The 19,215-nt window shown below is 40.0% G+C and overlaps 2 protein-coding genes and 1 long non-coding RNA gene across 6 annotated transcripts in view; 1 reads left to right on the top strand and 2 right to left on the bottom strand.

The window, feature by feature from the left end:
• Positions 1-325: 325 nt before the first annotated feature.
• LOC123334000 lies at positions 326-2,109 on the bottom strand. Its single transcript, XR_006551699.1, has 2 exons — positions 1,432-2,109; positions 326-598 (listed from the first exon to the last, which is right to left on the bottom strand). It is a non-coding gene; the product is annotated as an uncharacterized LOC123334000 (long non-coding RNA).
• Positions 2,110-12,862: 10,753 nt separating this feature from the next.
• The window catches only part of FMO5 (flavin containing dimethylaniline monoxygenase 5), a 39,699-nt gene continuing 33,346 nt past the window's right edge, over positions 12,863-19,215 (bottom strand). For all 4 annotated transcript variants that reach the window (XM_044944460.1, XM_006075834.3, XM_006075833.2 and 1 more), the window contains one exon: positions 12,863-15,095. In XM_044944460.1, coding sequence (XP_044800395.1) covers positions 14,750-15,095 — 346 coding nt within the window. In that variant the 3' untranslated portion in view covers positions 12,863-14,749. The remainder of the gene's footprint in view (positions 15,096-19,215) is intronic.
• Positions 16,413-17,892, top strand: LOC102410590 (cellular nucleic acid-binding protein-like). The gene is made up of 2 exons (XM_044944461.1): positions 16,413-16,609; positions 16,640-17,892. The coding sequence occupies exons 1-2, from the start codon at positions 16,486-16,488 to the stop codon at positions 17,017-17,019; spliced, it is 504 nt and encodes a 167-aa protein (XP_044800396.1). The 5' UTR covers positions 16,413-16,485; the 3' UTR covers positions 17,020-17,892.

Genomic DNA, 19,215 nt, shown 5'->3' with positions numbered 1-19,215 from the left:
TTGGTGCCTTCCTCAAAGATTTGTTGACTGTATAGATGTGTGTTTATTTCTGTGCTATCTATCCTCTTCCATTAGTCCATGTGTCTTTTTTTTATGCCAGTACCATACCGTTTTGGCTATTATTATTTGAAATCAGAAAGTGTAATACCTCCAGTTTTGTTCCTCTTTCTCAAGATTTCTTTGGCTAATGAGTCTTTGTGGCTTCTTATTTCTATTTTATTCATTTCGGCCACACTGCACATTTTGTTGGATCTTAGTTCCCCGGCCAGCGATTGAACCTGGGCCCATGGCAGTGAGAGCACTGAGTCCAACCACTGGACCGCCAGGGGATTCAGTCCTTTTTTATTTTATTTGTAATAATTTTATACAGGCTGAGAAGCAGTAGTGAAGTTCATATATTCTGTCTACCAGCAGGAAGAAGGACCAAATTCAAGGCTCCAGAATTTTCCCCACATATTATCATAATTCTTTCAGGCTTCAAAGGATTTCCATATGAATTGTGTCGTGTGATCCTCGAAACCACTTGTGAGGGTAGGTGGAACATCTAGATGATCATTGTACAAAAGAGGTTCAGGTTAACTACTTGGCCAGTTATTTCCTGAAATGATACGTATAGTCTGTTATTTTAACAAACCTTTATAAGGAGCTTAGTACTTGCTGGTCTTGGCTAAAGGACCTTACTCTGGACCTACTCACAATCTTGAAATCTCCATAGAAACCACTATGACCCCAAATAGATATGATTCGTAATCTGACCCTTATAAACCCATAAATGTCTCTAATGACACATATGACTTAAATGTTCACTGAAAATGTCCTCCAAATATAATATAGACTTATATTATTGGAAGAATTAGTATCTTAATTAGCATCTTAATTAAAATGCATTGATTTAGCACCTAGCATTTACACAGCATCCGGAGAAGGCAATGGCACCCTACTCCAGTACTGTTGCCTGGAAAATCCCATGGACGGAGGAGCCTGGTAGGCTGCAGTCCATGGGGTCGTGAAGAGTCAGACACGACTGAGTGACTTCACTTTCACTTTTCACTTTCATGCATTGGAGAAGGAAATGGCAATCCACTCCAGTGTTCTTGCCTGGAGAATCCCAGGGACAGGGGAGCCTGGTGGGCTGCCATCTATGGGGTCGCACAGAGTTGTACACGACTGAAGTGACTTAGCAACAGCAGCATATATACAGCATCACCATATACAGCATCACCATGTAAGTATTGATTTGGTGCAAGTAGACTGCTAACTGTAAGTTGTTTGACTAGGGGAAGTATCTTTATCTTTCTAGTTGTAAATTTTCTCCTATATAAAGTAAGAGGATTAGGCATGGGATCACTAAATCCTAGATTAGACTTGAAGACATTAGTGATAGCTTAGGTGGTTGGAGAAGGAAATGGCAACCCAATCCAGTACTCTTACCTGGAAAATCCCATGGACGGAGGAGCATGGTAGGCTACAGTCCATGGGGTCACAAAGAGTCAGACACCACTGAGTGACTCCACTTTCACTTATGGTGGTTGGTGTCGGGTTCATGGCCTTTGAAGAAGATTTCACTCTGGGACCAAAGACACAGTCTCAGCTTTGTGCAGCAGAGATTTTGTTAAAGTGAAAGGATAAGGAAAGCTTCCAGCATAAGGAACTGGAAGGAAGGTAGAAGAGTATCCACTTTGCTAGTATGAGCTGAGCATTATATACTTTTCAATTGGCTGCTGAGAATAGATAAAAAGAATACTTCAAGTCTGTAAAAGTTTTACCGGACCCTTCTCCCACAACATACTTCTTGAGACAACATCAGCAAAAGATTAGCCAGGAGTAACATGTTCCAGGCAACATGTCTCTGGGCTTCAGTAGTGCCAGTCTTGAGAAAGAACAAAATCCCAGTCAAGATATATTGTTATAATTACAGTTATAATTATATTATAATTATGTTATAATTAACTCAGAGCCTGAGAAAAGCATTCCCATGATTAAGATATATCATTGTAATATGCAAAGAAATAGAGGAAAACAACAAAATGGGAAAGACTAGAGATCTCTTCAAGAAAATTAGAGATACCAAGGGAACATTTCATGCAAAGATGGGCTCGATAAAGGACAGAAATGGTATGGACCTAACAGAAGCAGAAGATATTAAGAAGAGGTGTCAAGAATACACAGAAGAACTGTACAGAAAAGATCTTCACGACCCAGATAATCACGATGGTGTGATCACTCACCTAGAGCCAGACATCTGGAATGTGAAGTCAAGTGGGCCTTAGAAAGCATCACTACCAACAAAGCTAGTGGAGGTGATAGAATTCCAGTGGAGCTATTTCAAATCCTGAAAGATGATGCTGTGAAAGTGCTGCACTCAATATGCCAGCACATTTGGAAAACTCAGCAGTGGCCACAGGACTGGACAAGGTCAGTTTGCATTCCAATCCCAAAGAAAGGCAATGCCAAAGAATGCTCAAACTATCGCACAATTGTACTCATCTCACACGCTATTAAAGTAATGCTCAAAATTCTCCAAGCCAGGCTTCAGCAATATGTGAACCGTGAACTTCCTGATGTTCAAGCTGGTTTTAGAAAAGGCAGAGGAACCAGAGATCAAATTGTCAACATCCGCTGGATCATGGAAAAAGCAAGAGAGTTCCAGAAAAGCATCTATTTCTGCTTTATTGACTATGCCAAAGCCTTTGACTGTGTGGATCACAAGAAACTGTGGAAAATTCTGAAAGAGATGGGAATACCAGACCACCTGACCTGCCTCTTCAGAAACCTATATGCACGGCAGGAAGCAACAGTTAGAACTGGGCATGGAACAATAGACTGGTTCCAAATAGGAAAAGGAGTATGTCAAGGCTGTATATTTTCACCCTGCTTATTTAACTTCTATGCAGAGTACATTATGAGAAACGTGGGGCTGGAAGAAGCACAAGCTGGAATCAAGATTGCTGGGAGAAATATCAATAACCTCAAATATGTAGATGATACCACCCTTGTGGCAGAAAGTGAAGAGGAACTAAAAAGCCTCTTGTGAAAGTGAAAGTGGAGAGTGAAAAAGTTGGCTTAAAGCTCAACATTCAGAAAACAAAGATCATGGCATCCGGTCCCATTACTTAATGGGAAATAGATGGGGAAACAGTGGAAACAGTGTCAGACTTTATTGTGGGGGCTCCAAAATCACTGCAGATGGTGACTGCAGCCATGAAATTAAAAGACGCTTATGCCTTGGAAGAAAAGTTATGACCAACCTAGATAGCATATTGAAAAGCAGAGACATTACTTTGCCAACAAAGGTCCATCTAGTCAAGGCTATGGTTTTTCCTGTGGTCATGAATGGATGCGAGAGTTGGACTGTGAAGAAAGCTGAGCGCCGAAGAATTGATGCTTTGAACTGTGGTGTTGGAGAAGACTCTTGAGAGTCCCTTGGACTGCAAGGAGATCCAACCGGTCCATTCTGAAGGAGATCAGCCCTGGGATTTCTTTGGAAGGAATGATGCTAAAGCTTAAACTCCAATACTTTGGCCACCTCATGCAAAGAGTTGACTCATTGGAAAGGACTCTGATGCTGGGAGGGATTGGGGGCAGGAGGAGAAGGGAACGACAGAGGATGAGATGGCTGGATGGCATCACCGACTCGATGGACGTGAGTTTGAGTGAACTCCGGGAGATGGTGATGGATAGGGAGGCCTGGCGTGCTGCGATTCATGGGGTTGCAAAGAGTCGGACACGACTGAGTGACTGAACTGAACTGAACTAAGGGAAATGTCCTACGAGACGAAGGCAAAAGAATATCTGAAAGAATGCTTGCCTCCTCCTCAAGGGGCCTTGGACTCCCTGTCAATCTGCATAAGCTTTAACTCTCTCATTAGTATGAAGTCATATTTAGCTTAGTGTAGAAATAGATGGATAAGTATAGAAATAATTGTGTATTCGTGAGTTAGTATACACATATTTCCAAGCTCTGTCCTCTGAAGGGCCTGGAAGCCATGATACCCCAGTAGCAATGAGCACACTTAGCACCAAATTTTGTCTTTCTAATACCATTCTCTAGTGAGAGTAACCAGGACTCCTGAGCGAAACGGCTGCTCCTAAAACTGGGACAGGGAATGTACAAGATGAGTTTGGAGCATCTTGTAGTGCCAGAAAGTGAAGATGTGCTTTAAAAAAACTAATGACGGTATGTCAGAGGCACCAGTGCAACAGCTCCAAATGGCTAAAACTGGAATAATTTGAGCAATGGAATAAATAATGTAGTATTGGATTATAACCCATGTTGTGAAATAAATATCCATGAATCCATACTGATATAAATAATTAAATAAACAAATACATGGGAGAGGATTCTTCCCATACAGAAGAATTATAAAAAATTTATGTAGATACTCTGCCCTCAAGGACATGGATCATAACTCTTCAACCCTTAAGTATGGGCAGAGCCTAGTAACTTCCTTCCAAAGAATACAATTTGGAAAAAAGGAAAAAAGAATAACTTTACAGTGGAGAAACTTAACAAACACAAGCTCAGCAGGTTAACATCATTAGTGGTAAATGATTAATAGTACCCTTGGTATGATGTGATGAGAATAGCACTTCACCTCTGTAGTTTTCCTCCTGACAATGCAAAACCCTAGCCTAATCATGAGGGGAAAATATCAGACAATCACAAATTAAGGGATAGTCTACAAAATACTTAACTAGTACCCCTCAAAACTGTCAAGTCATCGAAAACAAGGAGGATGTAAGAGACTGTCACAGTCTAAAGCAGACTAATAATAAAGGGCATATGATCCCACTTAGAAAGTGGGATCCTGCAATAGAAAAACAACATTAAGTATAAAGTAAATAAATCAGAAATAAAGTATGGAACTTAGGTCTTTCAAATTGTCAAGGTCCTGAAAGACAACAAAACATTGAAGAATTGACAAAGATTAGAGGAGATTAAGGATACATAACTACTAAATGTAATATAGGATCCTGGAACAAAAAAGGGAAATTGGTGGGAAAAGTGGTGACCGTTGAATAAGTGGTTTAGTTAACAATGTTAGATGAATGTTAATTTTCTTGTTCCTTTGTTGGTATGTAAAGTCTTGCCTTTAGGGAATTTGGGCAAAAGTTATGTAAGAAATCTTTGTTTTAGTTTTTCAACTTTTATGAAAGAATGAAATCCCCCCCGCAAAAAAACATAAAAAATTACTAAAGCAATCCAAATAGTAAAACACAGACATCCACTACCATGATCTTTTGTAAGAAGACTCTTCAAATGAGAGAATTTGCCCCCAAGGAAATAGAGAAAAAGAATGCTCTGAAGAGAGCTTTAAAATAAGTTTATTTACAATCAACAAGGAAGGGAAGATACTAGTTTGAATATACCCTGACTGCACACCACTCCCATCCTAACCCACTTTCATCTATTGGTTCTGGCAGATAGTGGAGACCTCAGGATCAGTTTGAAGCCCGACAGAAAGAGCAGGTACAGGTCTTCCTCATTATCTGGCTAAACCAGTGGTTCTTAAACTTTACCATTCATCAGGAGGACTTACTAAAATTTCTGATTCAGTAAGTCTGGGGTGGGATTTGAGAATTTCTGTCACATTCCAGATGATGCTGATATTTCTGGCTCAAGAGCCAAATTTTGAGAAACACTGGCCAGGCAAGAGTCTGGAGACCAGTATTGGAGGCTCCTAATAAAAGGCAATGTGCAGGAAAGGGTTAGCTGACTCTTGTAACCATGATAGTGCTTCCCATATCCCCCAAAATAAAGAATTAAAACCAACCAGAATATGGGGAACAAATCTTCTGTACAGAAAAATTCCAAATAACTTATGTATGTATTGCCCTCTCAAGGAGGGCATGACTCCAGGCCTGAGACTGTTTATCCTCAGGAAGGCCAGCTTGCATCCTTAACCCATGTCTGGTGCCTGAGAATTTGGATTTTGGGAGGGTTCTTACCACCCTGATAAGAGTAGCTCCCTGAGACTAAACTGTATAACCATGTGGTTTATTTTTTTTTTAATTATGCTTGTAAAGGAATTTATCCATTTCCTGTAAATTATGGAATCTATTATCTTATATTTATTTATTTTTATTTTTGACTGTGCTGGGTCTTCACTGCTATGTCCAGGCTTTCTTTAGTTATGGTGGGCGGGGACTAGTCTCAAGTTGCAGGGCACGGGCTTCTCATTATGGTGGCTTCTCTTGTTGCAGAGCATGGGCTCTTGAGTGCAGGCTCAGTAGTCATGGTGCATGGGTTTAGTTGCCCCGTGGCATGTGGAATCTTCCCAGACCAGGAATTGAACCTATGTCCCCTTCATTATCAAGTGGATTCTTAACCACTGAAGTCTAACCATGTGTTTTATATTGAACACCTGCTTTCCTTTTGGGAGCCTGGAATTTTGATATATGCTAGGCAGAGGGTGCCTATATAACTAGCCCTCATTACAAACCTCAGGCACTGAGTGGAAAGATGTGAAAATCTTCTGATTGCTTCTATCTTAGAGAAAAAAGAAGCAAGGTTTAGTAGTCATGAATTTAAGATGTCAGGTGGTATTTTTCTCTCGCCATATTTGAGTGTTTTAGTGAAGACACATAACAAAGGTAATACCCAAGCAAGTATGGGGGAAAGGGCAAAGGAATCGAGAGTGCATGGTAGGGTATAGATATAATGTTGGACCATGGGTTTTAGACCAGGTGGGTTAAGAAGTGAAGACAGAGCAGGTTGATGGAGCTTCCCTGGTGGTCCAATGGTTAAGAATCTGCCTGCTAATGCGGGGGACATGGGTTCAGCCCCTGGTATGGGAATATCCCACATGCCGCAGAGCAGCTGAGCCCATGTGCCACACCTGCTGAAGCCTGCGTGCCTAGAGCCTGTGCTCTGCAACAAAAGAAGCCATTACAGTGAGAGGCTTGCACACTGAAACCAAGAGTAGCCCACCCCCTGCCCTGAAGCAACTAGAGACAAAAAAACCCCACACAAAGCAACAAAGATCCAGCACAACGCCCCCCGCCCCCGCCCCCCAAAAAAGAGGAGGTTGATGGAGGGCACACAGGGGAGTCAAAAAACTGTTGGAGTCAGAGTACTGGAGTGAGTGTGCTGGAAAGATAAGAGATGTTTTCAGAGAGTAAGATGCTTTAAATCAAGGTCTTGATGATAATGACATAGGTAGATTATAAAATCATTGGGGTGAGAAGGTCATTGAACTGAGAGGCCAGGTGGTAAAGATCTACCTCAACACTTATACTCATTCTCCCTTCCTCCTTAATATCAGAATCTTGATTTTTACCTGGGCACATTGCCTCTCTGTATAAGGACATATTTCCTAGCCTCTCTGGTAGCTAGATATATGTGACTAAATACTCCCAATGAGATCCAAGTGGCAATGTTCTGTGGAAGGCAATGTTCTCCTAGGAAGTTGCCTTAAGAGAAAAGGAAACTATATTTTTCTTTCCTTTTGTGTAGAATGTTCATATAATGGCTGGAGCTCCAGTAGCCATCTTGGACCATAAGACAGAGCCATATGCTGATAGTGGAGCAGAAAGAGATGCTATGGAGCTGCTATACCATTTCAGGACTATCTTCCTCCAGACTTTTTAATATGAGAAGGAAATCAACTTTAACCTTGTTTAACCCACTGTTACTTTGGGTTACTGTTACTAATCCTAACTAATACATTGGATGGGTGAAAGTGTTACTTACATAATTGTGGAAATCAACTACAGAATAAGGTTATACATCCATGTTCATAGCAGCATTATTTATAATAGCCAAAACATGGAAACAACCAAACTGTCCATTCATGGAGAAATAAAGAATATGTGGTATATATATACACAATGGTATATTATTTAGCAATAAAAATAAAGGAAATCCTGCCTCTGCAACAACATGGATGGACCTTGAAGGCGTTATGCTAAATGAAATAAGTAAGACAAAGAGAGAAATAGCATATGATCTCAGTTATATGTGGAATCTAGAAAATAAAACACTTAAACTCACAGATGCACAGAGAAGATTGGTGGTTGGCAGAGGCAGGACATGGGCAAAATGGGTGAAGGAGGTCTAAAGGTAAGTGTGCCATGCCTAGTGGCTCAGTCATGTCTGACTCTTTGCAACCTCATGGACTGTATAGCCTGCCAGGCTCCTCTGTCCATGGGGATTCTCCAGGCATGGGAATCATGGTGGATACTTTACCACCTGAGCCATCAGGGAAGCCCCTAAAGGTAAATACTTCCAGTTGTAAAATAAGTCCTGGAGATATAATGTACACCATGGTGACTATAATTAACAATATTCTGTTGTACGTTTGAAAGTTGCTAACAGAGTAGATCTTTAAAGTTCTCATCACTAATTAATAGTTAATAAAAAAAATTATTAACTATTTGTGGTGATAGATCTTAACTATACTTACCATGGTGATCACTTAATAATATATGCATAAATCATTATATTGTACATTTGAAACTAACAATGCATGTCAGTTATATATCAATAAAAAATTGAGGTTAAAAAAAACTGCTGAAAAAATCAACTACAGGAGTAATTATATATAGAGAAAGGTGAAAAGCTTGGTGCTCAAATCTTCCCTGAATGAAGAGTAAACAGGAGGTCTCTAAAGAACTTCAAACAGAAGAGATAGTGGGTACTCTAAAGAAGCTGGGGAATGTGACAAAACATAAAAAAACAGTAGTGAGGACCAGGACAGCAAGCAGGACCAATGAAGACATGTCCCCCATATTCTTTCCTGTGCTGAGACTGACTTTTTAAACCCTGCGTTTGATCAAGGAAATACGTTATAGATAGGACATATCACTTGTGTTTCAAACCAAACAGAATATTAGAGATGACCTACTGACTCAGATCAAAGATTTATCCAAGAATATTTTCTGGAAGAACGTGCTTGGCCCACAAACATTTCAAAGTGTTAAGAAACCCTTAATCTCCTGTTCACTTTTTAATAAAATGGTAAAGTATTATTCACTATTTTATTTACTTTTTAAAAAACTCATTCATACTGTTATCTCCCATGTTGAATTTATTTAATTAACTAATCACTAATTTACTGAGGTCTTACCATGTTTCAGACACTATATTGGGCACTGCTAAGCTATGTTACTTCAGTCGTGTCCGACTCTGTGCGACCCCATAGACGGCAGCCCACCAGGCTCCCCCGTCCCTGGGATTCTCCAGGCAAGAACACTGGAGTAGGTTGCCATTTCCTTCTCCAAAGCGTGAAAGTGAAAAGAGAAAGTGAAGTTGCTCAGTCATGTCCAACTCTTCACGACCCCGTGGACTGTAGCCCACCAGGCCCCTCCATCCATGGGATTTTTCAGTCAAGAGTACTGGAGTGGGTTGCCATAGGAACATACAAATTAATTATAAAGTATCTTCCTCAAAGGAATTTACCAGTTTAAGGAAGAACTAGGTGAGAGAAACAACTGATATTATGTAGCGTGACTGTGATATTCATCGTGTGTAATGGAGCAATATACCAAGTGTAGTGCAGTCACCTGTTTCATCCTGGAAATCCAGAGGAGATTTCTGGAAGAGATAACAGATAAAGTGAATCTTGAAGGTGAAATATGAAATAGGCTGGAACATGTAATAAGAGGAGGGTACAGCATGAAAATGTATATAGAAGCATGGTAAAAACACAACACTTTGGTAAATTCCAATAGGCAGTCTGGAGGATATTTATATAGTATTGAGAGGGTAACAGGCAGGAAGGCCAGGGGTCCCCAAACAGAGGAAATAGCCTGCAAGTGTCAGACATTTTTATCTCAAGCGGCAGGAGGAAACAAACTAGTGATATTTTTTCCTTCTCTATACAAATTTAAAAAGAGGTTTCTCTTAATACGGTGTTGCCATAATGACACCTGGTTTCACCTGAAGTTAAGCAATGCCTTTTTCTTATGGAAATGTTTGTCTTAAGCTATGCTAATGTACTATGCACTTACCCCCAAACTCTGTCTTCAAGTCGGTTCCGCCTCTTGGCTCAGAACCTACTTGACACATCAGTATGTTATACTCAGATATTGTTCCCCTAATTTTTGTAAATGAAACTATTTGTATGGTGATCTGCCCTTCTTCAAGATTCAAGTTAATCATTTTATGGCCCAGGATGAACCATTTGGTGCCAATATTATCCCAAAATGCATCTTATGGGTGAGGGGCCTGGTGCCGTTCTGAGTTTTAAGACATTCCTTTCTTTCGTTAACAGACTGCTAGTGACTATATAACATCCAGCTGAAGATTAGCAGGGGGGTACTCTTTCTGTCCCCTTCTGATGCCTATGTCTAGAAGCTTTCTCTATCTCCTTTATACTTTAATAAAACTTTATTACACAAAAGCTCTGAGCGATCAAGCCTCGCCTCTGGCCCCGGATTGAATTCCCGGCGTCTTTGCATGATTCAACAACAACCTTTCAGTATGTTTTATATTACTATTGATAAAATTAACAATGCAGAGATCCAATATTGAGTAGAATTATCTCATTCATGAATGTACTTGTCATTAATATGTCATACAATTTGCTAGTGGAGATGACTGTCTTAATATACTCAGCTACAAGAAAAAAATTAACTGAGTATTTTAAGAAAATGTGTCTTTTGACCTTATATTACCATTTTTTCCTCTACAACTGTAGCCTATACTTACTCAGCAAAGGAAAATAATTGCTATAGTAAGTTATAGTGTGCCTTATTAAAACAGCTTAATTTGTAGACTAATCAAGGGAAAAGAAAGTAATTTAAATGAATGGTACTGTCCAATATAACTTCTCCTCTGAGAAAATTCCACTAGATTATGGCTCTGGGTCAAATCCTGAACCAAAGGAATATGTTTCTTTTTTATTTAATAATTTAAAAATTTTAGAATAGTTTTAAGAAAAACTTGGGAAGATAGTATAGGGTCCCTGAATATCCCACATCCAATTTATTTTATTGTTAACATTTTATATTACTGTGGTACATTTGTCACAACCAATAAACCAATCAGTACACTGTTATTAACCAAAATCCGTAGTTTATTAACACTAATTCCGTTTTCTTTTACTTGTTGTCCTTTTTATTTTCCAAGACCCATCCAAGATACATTACATTTAGACATCAGGTCTCCTTAGGCTCCTCTATACTACAACAGTTTCAGACCTTCCTTTTTCTTTGATGAGCTTGACAGTTTTGAGATGGTCAGGTATTTTGTAAGATATTCTTGAACTTGGGTTTGTCTGATGTTTTTCTCATGGGTTGACTGGGTTATGGTTTTAGGGAGAAAGACCATAGATGTAAAGTACCTTTCTCATCACATCATATCAAGAGTACATACTGTCAACATGACTTCACTGTTGATGTTAATCTTGATCACCCAGTTGAAGTAGTGTTTGTCTGATTTCTCCACTGCAAAGTTAATTCTCCTCCTTTTCATATTGTTCTCTTTGGAAGGAAGTCACTCTCTGCAGCCTATACTTAAGGAGTGGGGAATTGTGATTCAACTCCTCGAGGGTAGTGTAGTTATGTAAAGGTTCAAAATTCTTCCTATGGGAGTTTTGTCTGTTCTGCCCTATTTATTACTCAATCACTTATTTATATCAGTATGGACTCATGGGCATTTTTTTTTATACTTTATATTATAATCCAGTACTAGTGAGGCAGGAGTAGATTACCACACCCCCACCCCACCCAGTGAAGTGATTGGAGATTTATTCCCTGTGGACTGAAAGTCCAAAACAAAAATATCTTGTCAAGGGAGGAGGCTGAGCCCCGCCCATGCCATGTATTTTTCATTCTTGAAGTCAGGAGACCTCCCTGACCACACATTCACAGAAAGTCCCCTTGAAGGGGAGTGCTAAGGGATGCTTTACCCATAGGCCTTTTCCATAGAATCCATCTTGGTACATACGGGAGGATCCTGAGATATACCAAATATGAACACCGAACCAGGCAAATCAAAATGATTGGCCAAAAGAAACTGGAAGAAATGCCCCATAAAAATAATTCAAATTGCCACAAAGGGAGTGTGTCCATGTATTTAACCACACATATGGTACCCTTTTTCTTCCTAATAAATACAGGTTTCACTACTTTCTCTCTTTGTGGGAATTCTTTTCTGCAAAGCTGAAGAGCCAGGGCCTTGTCACTGACGACTGGCCTAGTGGTTAGGATTTGGTGCTTTCACCATCATGATCCAGCTTCAATCTCTGGCTGAGAACCAAAACCCCCCTTCAAGCTGCTGCAGGCCTAAGCCACTCGAGATCACTAGATTATTTGTACTGTTATTCAGCTTTGGCCACTGGGGCCATTTTCAGTTGGTTCCTGTGTCCCTATGACATACTCCCACCAGTTTGCTTTTTGAGCACTTCCTTACTTTCTGGTACTACAAAAAAGCTTTCTCTCTCTCTCTCTCCTTTTTTTTTTTTTTGTATAATATAATTAGGAAAATGATATTACTTTTTAATATAATTACAAAAGAAAGATGTGGTAAATTGATGAGTATTAATCAGTAACTGGGGCTTCCCAGATAACTCAGCAGTAAAGAATTCACCTGCAATCCAGGAAACACTGGAGATGTGGATTTGATCCCTGGTTGGGAAGATCCCCTGGAGAGGGAAATGGCAACCCACTCCAGTATTCTTGCCTGGGAAATCCCATGGACAGAGAAGCCTGGTGGGTTACAGTCCATCAGGTCAAAAGAGTCAGACATGACTTAGCGACTAAACAACAACGACAACAAAATCAGTAACTAGGGCTTTGTATCTTGAGTTTGTTTTGAGTTCATTTTCCTATTCACATCTGACTTTTACCTTGGTTTATGATGATGGGTTTTTTTTTGGTAAACTTTCATATTATACATAAAGTGAGAGAGTCAATGAGCTTAGAATTACATGCTTTTTATTTAAAGAGAAAAGTGGAGTATTTATTACTGATAACTAGGAATTATGCTGTCAAAGGACTATTAATTCAACAAACTTACATGCTAAAAGAGGAAAATGTATATGTTAAAAGAAGGAAATGAAAAAGAAGTGGCTTTTCATTTACTCTTGCACTAGAATAGTCTGCAGATTAGAAAACGTTAGGTCCATTTTAGAGAAGTTACTGTATAGCAAAAGGAATTCTATTCAGTGCTCTGTGGTGAGGAAATGGGGAAGAAAATCCAAAAACAGAGGGGATATATGTATACATATAGCTGATTCACTTTGCCGTATAGTAGAAACTAACAAAACATTGTAAAGCAAGTACTCCAATTAAAAAAAAAGATACTAGGTCCATTTTAATAGAGGATAAATCCCAAGTATCACAAGAATTATGGAAGGCAAAAGACCTTATCATTCTCAAAAAGTTTTTCCACAGGCAAAATAGCAGGGAATTGTACAAATATTAATAGTTATATGATTAAGAAGAAGTTGTAGTTCTCACATTTCTGGTTCTCTTATTTATATTGGGAAAGAAAATAATTTCTAGTGTTGTTTCTTCAGTTGTTCAAACTTATTCTTTTGTTAAGTAATAGACAGTAATCCCAAAATGTATTATACAACAGCATCTTTATGAACACATCTGATTGGTACATCCAGTACCTTTCTTCATGAAATTCAGTGTGCCCAACAATTAACACTTAGCTAACTTCTCTAAGGCACAAAAACAGAGCAACACTTCTACAGATGAGAAAACAGAATCAATAGCAGCTCTTGGACATAAACTGGAGTCCCTGGTTTTCATTTCATTTGCTTTGTTTTTCACAACTTGCAATTACTGACATAACTGTTAAAAGTAGAACACCCCCTATATTTAGTTATCATCAATTTTAATTTATTACATAACTGACCTCTTTGCATTACCTTGACTTTCTGTGTGTGGGAGGGTATGGAGGCGAGACAGTGGGAGTTGGGGGTGGGGGAGGAAATCCAGTCACATTTGTGCATCATACTATAGCAGTTGATGGCTACTTATCACAGTTCCTAAGATAAAGTCTTGTATCCTAACATGACAGCTGAGAGATCAAAAAGGACTGGACCGCTAATTTAAAATCCCAGTTTTTCCAGTCAGGTTGAGCCTGTTGGCAGCTGCTAGATTGTTAGAATGATCCATGAGCCTAGATAGTTGAAGGTAGTTCTCATTGAAAAAATAGAGATGTGTTACTTAGCGGAAAAGAATAAAAATGACCAGGTATCAGATATACTAGTGAATACATAGTGAAACAAAATGTTTAAGTATCTATATATCTTATCTTAGGTGTGTACAACAGTTATAAGACAATTTTTTTCTCTTATCTTTCAGGAAAAATACATTTAGTTATATATTAAAAACAACAAAAGATTCAGCTTCTAGTAGAAAATACTGTCAGAAGCACAGTTACATGGAGTCACCCATTTCTTATGTAGATATTGGCTTATGTTCCCCACCATAATATTTGATAAATGACAGCACACATTTATTAAGCACCTGCCACATGCCAGGAATTCTGCTAAGGAGAAACAAAGATGACTAAAAGAGTATCTAAGCTCATGGTCCAGGAATTACTGGAAGGAAAAAGTAATGAGTCATAAGAGTAAGGGAAGTAAGTCAATAGAAATGAAATGCTGAGATCTCACTGTAGGGAAAAGAGGAAAAAGAATGAAAGCTTTGGAAAGAGAAAGAAAAGTAGACTTCTGGGCAATAAGAAATATCTCTTTTTGGGCATTGAATGTTGTTCAATCTTGTCAGGCTCCAAAGGCATCTGTAGATTCAGCTTTCAAAGAAAACTGGGACCATGACAATGGAACAGCTACAGATAGGTCACAACCACGGCAAAGAAAACAACAGCCAACACAAACTTGGCCATTGTTATTGTGGAAGTGTTAGAATTATCGGTTTCAGGTATTCTTGTCATTAGTGGCTTCTTGATACGATCTTGTGTGGTGAGGATCACTTTTCGAGCTCCATCCCACTTTCCAGGACCCTGTAGACGATACTGGACTGGAGTACAGGGTCCCCAAAATAATTGGAATGCCAGTTTGGGGTCAGTGAAGGCCAGGGACAGAAGATTGGGCTTGACGCCCACCAGATCAGCAAGTTCATCCATGGTACCTATATAGTCTCCCTGAATGGTATGGCGTTGGCTTTCCACAAACCTGAAGCAGAGAAGACAGAAACCATGGCCTATTAACAATTCAATCAATCGGTGCTTTCTGAGTATCTGCTTTTGGCTCAATATTGGGATAGGAACTATAGAAAACAGAGAAGAAAGAAAAGACACTGTCTCTATCCTTAAGGACCTTTATAATCTACTGGAGTAGATAGGTACACATGAAACAGAGAAGAATTCAAGACTTTGTTAAATCATGTGGTTTTAGGCTGATAAATATAGAAATGTAGAGGAGGGTAGTTGAAACAGAGCTATGATAAGTTCTTGAAGGATGTGGAAGAAATAGATAAAGTGAGCACAAAGAGGAGAGCATTACAAGTCAAGGGAGTGGCACAGTGAAGGAAGAAGGCAACAATGAGTATAGAATGTAAGCACAGAGTATTCGTGGGCACTACCTACAGTAGAGGAAGAATGCTGTAGAAAATAAGGGTGGATATATGGAAGCAAACATAGCAGATCGAATTACAGAGGACTCTGATGTTGTCAGAAAGAACCCACCACAAAAATTCTCAAGTTTGGGATCCTCAATTGTTTCATGAGGGAGGTGGTGGTAGAGTCCAAAGGGCAGGACTTCCCAGGACCAACATTAATTTGCAATCCTGAAAGGAGGGGGAGGATGACTTATCCTAACAAGGTTCCTCCAAATGGAACCAGATGGAATGATTACACCAAGTGCAGATTTGAAGAGCAAAATGGGCTTTTGGGAGAGAAAATGTGGTAACAGTACAATACCTATGTGAAAAGTGCATGCTAAGTCTCTTCAGTCATGTCCTACTCTTTGCGACCCTAGGGACTATAGCCCACCAGGCTTGTCTGTCCATGGGGTTCTCCAGGCAAGAACACTGGAGTGGGTTGTCATGCCCTCCTCCAGGGGATATTCTCAACCCAGGGATTGAACCCACATCTCTTATATCTCCTGCATTGGCAGGTGGGTTCTTTACCACTAGTGGGATCGGGGAAGCCAGTGGGATTTAAAGAGTTAACTGATGACTTTCTCTTTTTACTTTCTATTTAAAAAAAAAAGAACAGTGGGACAGAAAAGAAATAAGAGAAAAGTCAAGTCAGGTTAACTGAGATTAGATGGGCTTACTAGAAATCCAAAAAGGACAGGAAAAGGGACTTCCCTGGCAGCCCAGTGTTTAAAACTCTGCACTTCCAATTCAGGGGGAGGAGGGATGGGGGAAGGAGAGTATGGGTTCAATTCCTAGTCAGGGAACTAAGATCCCACATGCTGTACAGCCAACAAATTTTTTTAAAAAATAAAAATAGAGGGTCCCTGAAAATAAACAGCCGCCGCTTCACGAGCTGCCCTCCCGGTCTGCGCTTGAGTCTCGGCCGCTGCGGGCTCCTGCAACGCGGAAGACCTGACTGCAGCCATGAGCAGCAACGAGTGCTTCAAGTGCGGACGGTCTGGCCACTGGGCCCGGGAGTGCCCCACTGGTGGAGGCCAGGGTCGTGGAATGAGAAGCCGTGGCAGAGGTGGTTTTACCTCGGATAGAGGTTTCCAGTTTGTCTCCTCGTCTCTTCCAGACATCTGTTATCGCTGTGGAGAGTCTGGTCACCTTGCCAAGGACTGTGACCTTCAGGAGGATGCCTGCTATAACTGCGGCCGAGGCGGCCACATCGCCAAGGACTGCAAGGAGCCCAAGCGGGAGCGGGAGCAGTGCTGCTACAACTGCGGCAAGCCCGGCCACCTGGCCCGCGACTGCGACCACGCCGACGAGCAGAAGTGCTACTCCTGCGGCGAGTTCGGGCACATCCAGAAAGACTGCACCAAAGTGAAGTGCTACAGGTGTGGCAAAACTGGTCACGTCGCCATCAACTGCAGCAAGACGAGTGAAGTCAACTGTTACCGCTGTGGCGAGTCAGGGCACCTTGCACGGGAATGCACGATCGAGGCCACAGCTTAATCGCTTTCCTTTGTCGCCCCTCCTTTTCTGATTAATGGTTGTATTATTTTCTCTGAATCCTCTTCACTGGCCAAAGGTTGGCAGACAGAGGCTACTCCCAGGCCAGTGAGCTTTACTTGCCGTGTAAAAGGAGGAAAGGGGTGGGAAAAAAAAAATCGACTTTCTGCATTTAACTACAAAAAAAAAGTTTATGTTTAGTTTGGTAGAGGTGTTAATGTATAATGCTTTGTTAAAGAACCCCCTTTCCGCGCCACTGGTGAATAGGGATTGATGAATGGGAAGAGTTGAGTCAGACCAGGAAGCCCGTTCTGGGTTTCTCGAATATGTTCCCATGTAGGAGGTAAAACCGATCCTGGAAGTGTCTGTGAGCTTCCATAAATAACTTTAATTTTAGCATAATGACTGCCTTGGATTGTCTGACCTCAGTAGCTATTAAATAACATCAAGTGACATCTGTACCAGGCCCTACATAGAACATACAGCTGAGTGGGAGTAAACAAAAAGACAAACACGCGTGTTAACGGCTGTGCGCGAGCACTCGGGATGAAAGCCTGAGCAGGAACAGCCTCACCGCAGCGTCGATGCTGGGCAAATAGATGGTGATGGCAACGGTGTAGAACACGTGTTCAAAGTCTAACCCTAAAACCCAGAGTAAACATCTATGCTCAGAGTTAGCATAATTTGGAGCTATTCAGGAATTGCAGAGAAATGCATTTTCACAGAAATCAAGATGTTATTTTTGTATACTATATCACTTAGACAACTGTGTTTCATTTGCTGTAATCAGTTTTTAAAAGTCAGATGGAAAAAGCAACTGAAGTCCTAGAAAATAGAAATGTAATTTTAAACTATCCAATAAAGCTGGAGGAGGAAGGGGGGGAAAAAAATAAAATAAAAATAGAAACACCAAAAGAAACTATTAAAAACAGGGCAGGAAAAATGATACAAAATAAATTTAAAATAGAACTGGTAAGATAGAATTCCTGAGGAAATGATAGATAGGCAAAGGAATTTATGAAATGGGACTAAAGTTTAGAGGAGAAGAAGGTAAGACAGGAAAGAATTTGAGAGCTTTCCCTTAACAGGTATTATGTTAGCTCATGGGTTTACAGGCATGTAGTGGGTCAACAGCTGTGGTATTCAGGAAGATGTCACAGAGATACACTAGTACCTGCTTTGTAGGATTGTTTCGAGAATTAAATAAACTCATACATGTAAAACACTTAGTATTTGCACAAAGTTGACCCTCAATAAAAGTTAAATATTATCCTTAGGAACTGCTCACAGTCGGAAGGTAAGTCAAAGGAAAGAAAGGAGGAAAATTGAAATGGGGTAATAATAAATATATTTAAATAATATAATAAATATAATACATGATATAAATATAATAATTGATAATAAATACATATTAAATAATAAATATAATAAATTATTTAAATAATATAATATTGTGACCCCATGGACTGTAGCCCACCAGGCTCCTCTGTCCATGGAATTCTCCAGGCAAAAATACTGGAGTGGGTGGCCATTCCCTTCTCCAGGGGATCTTTCCAACCCAGGGATGGAACTCAAGTCTCCTGCATTGCAGGCATATTCTTCACCATCTGAGCCACCTAGGAAGCCCAATAATAAATATAATTAATAATAAAAATAATAAATAGTGCCAGGGAAAGAAAGCACTCCAAGAAGGAAGAGGTGTTAAAAAGCACCAAACTCAGTAGTGAAAGAAAAATTAAGTTGTTCATGGATGACTCTTAAGAGAGCAATTTCAGGAATAAGGATGGAAGTTACAATGGAGAAAAGGGTGCCAATTACAATTTACAATGGAGAAAAGGGTGCCAATTTAGAACATGTAATACAGAATGTTTATATTGTTGAAGTTTGGCAGTGAAAGGAAGGAGGAAAACAGGAGGGCATCTAGAAAGGGTATCAGGGTTAAATAAAAACTTTCTCTTCCTCCCAGAAGGGAGAGTTACACTGGTATAATCCCATAACTGAAGAAAACCACATCTTTGGGCATGGGGTGATTGTGCCTCTGACTTTCAGGACTTGATCAACATCAACTTCATTCAAATAAAAATCCCCCAGTGAATAAGTTTAAGTTCTGAAATTCAGATTGCTAAATAAGCACTAAGCAGCTAGCTGATGGTACCACCTTCCCAGATCATATAGACTGCTCATACCAAGAGCTACTGG

This window comes from Bubalus bubalis, chromosome 6, assembly GCF_019923935.1.
Source record: "Bubalus bubalis isolate 160015118507 breed Murrah chromosome 6, NDDB_SH_1, whole genome shotgun sequence".
NCBI classification, from domain to species: domain Eukaryota; kingdom Metazoa; phylum Chordata; class Mammalia; order Artiodactyla; family Bovidae; genus Bubalus; species Bubalus bubalis.
Note: the sequence above shows the minus strand (reverse complement) of the source record. Positions and strands in the feature narration are given on the sequence as shown.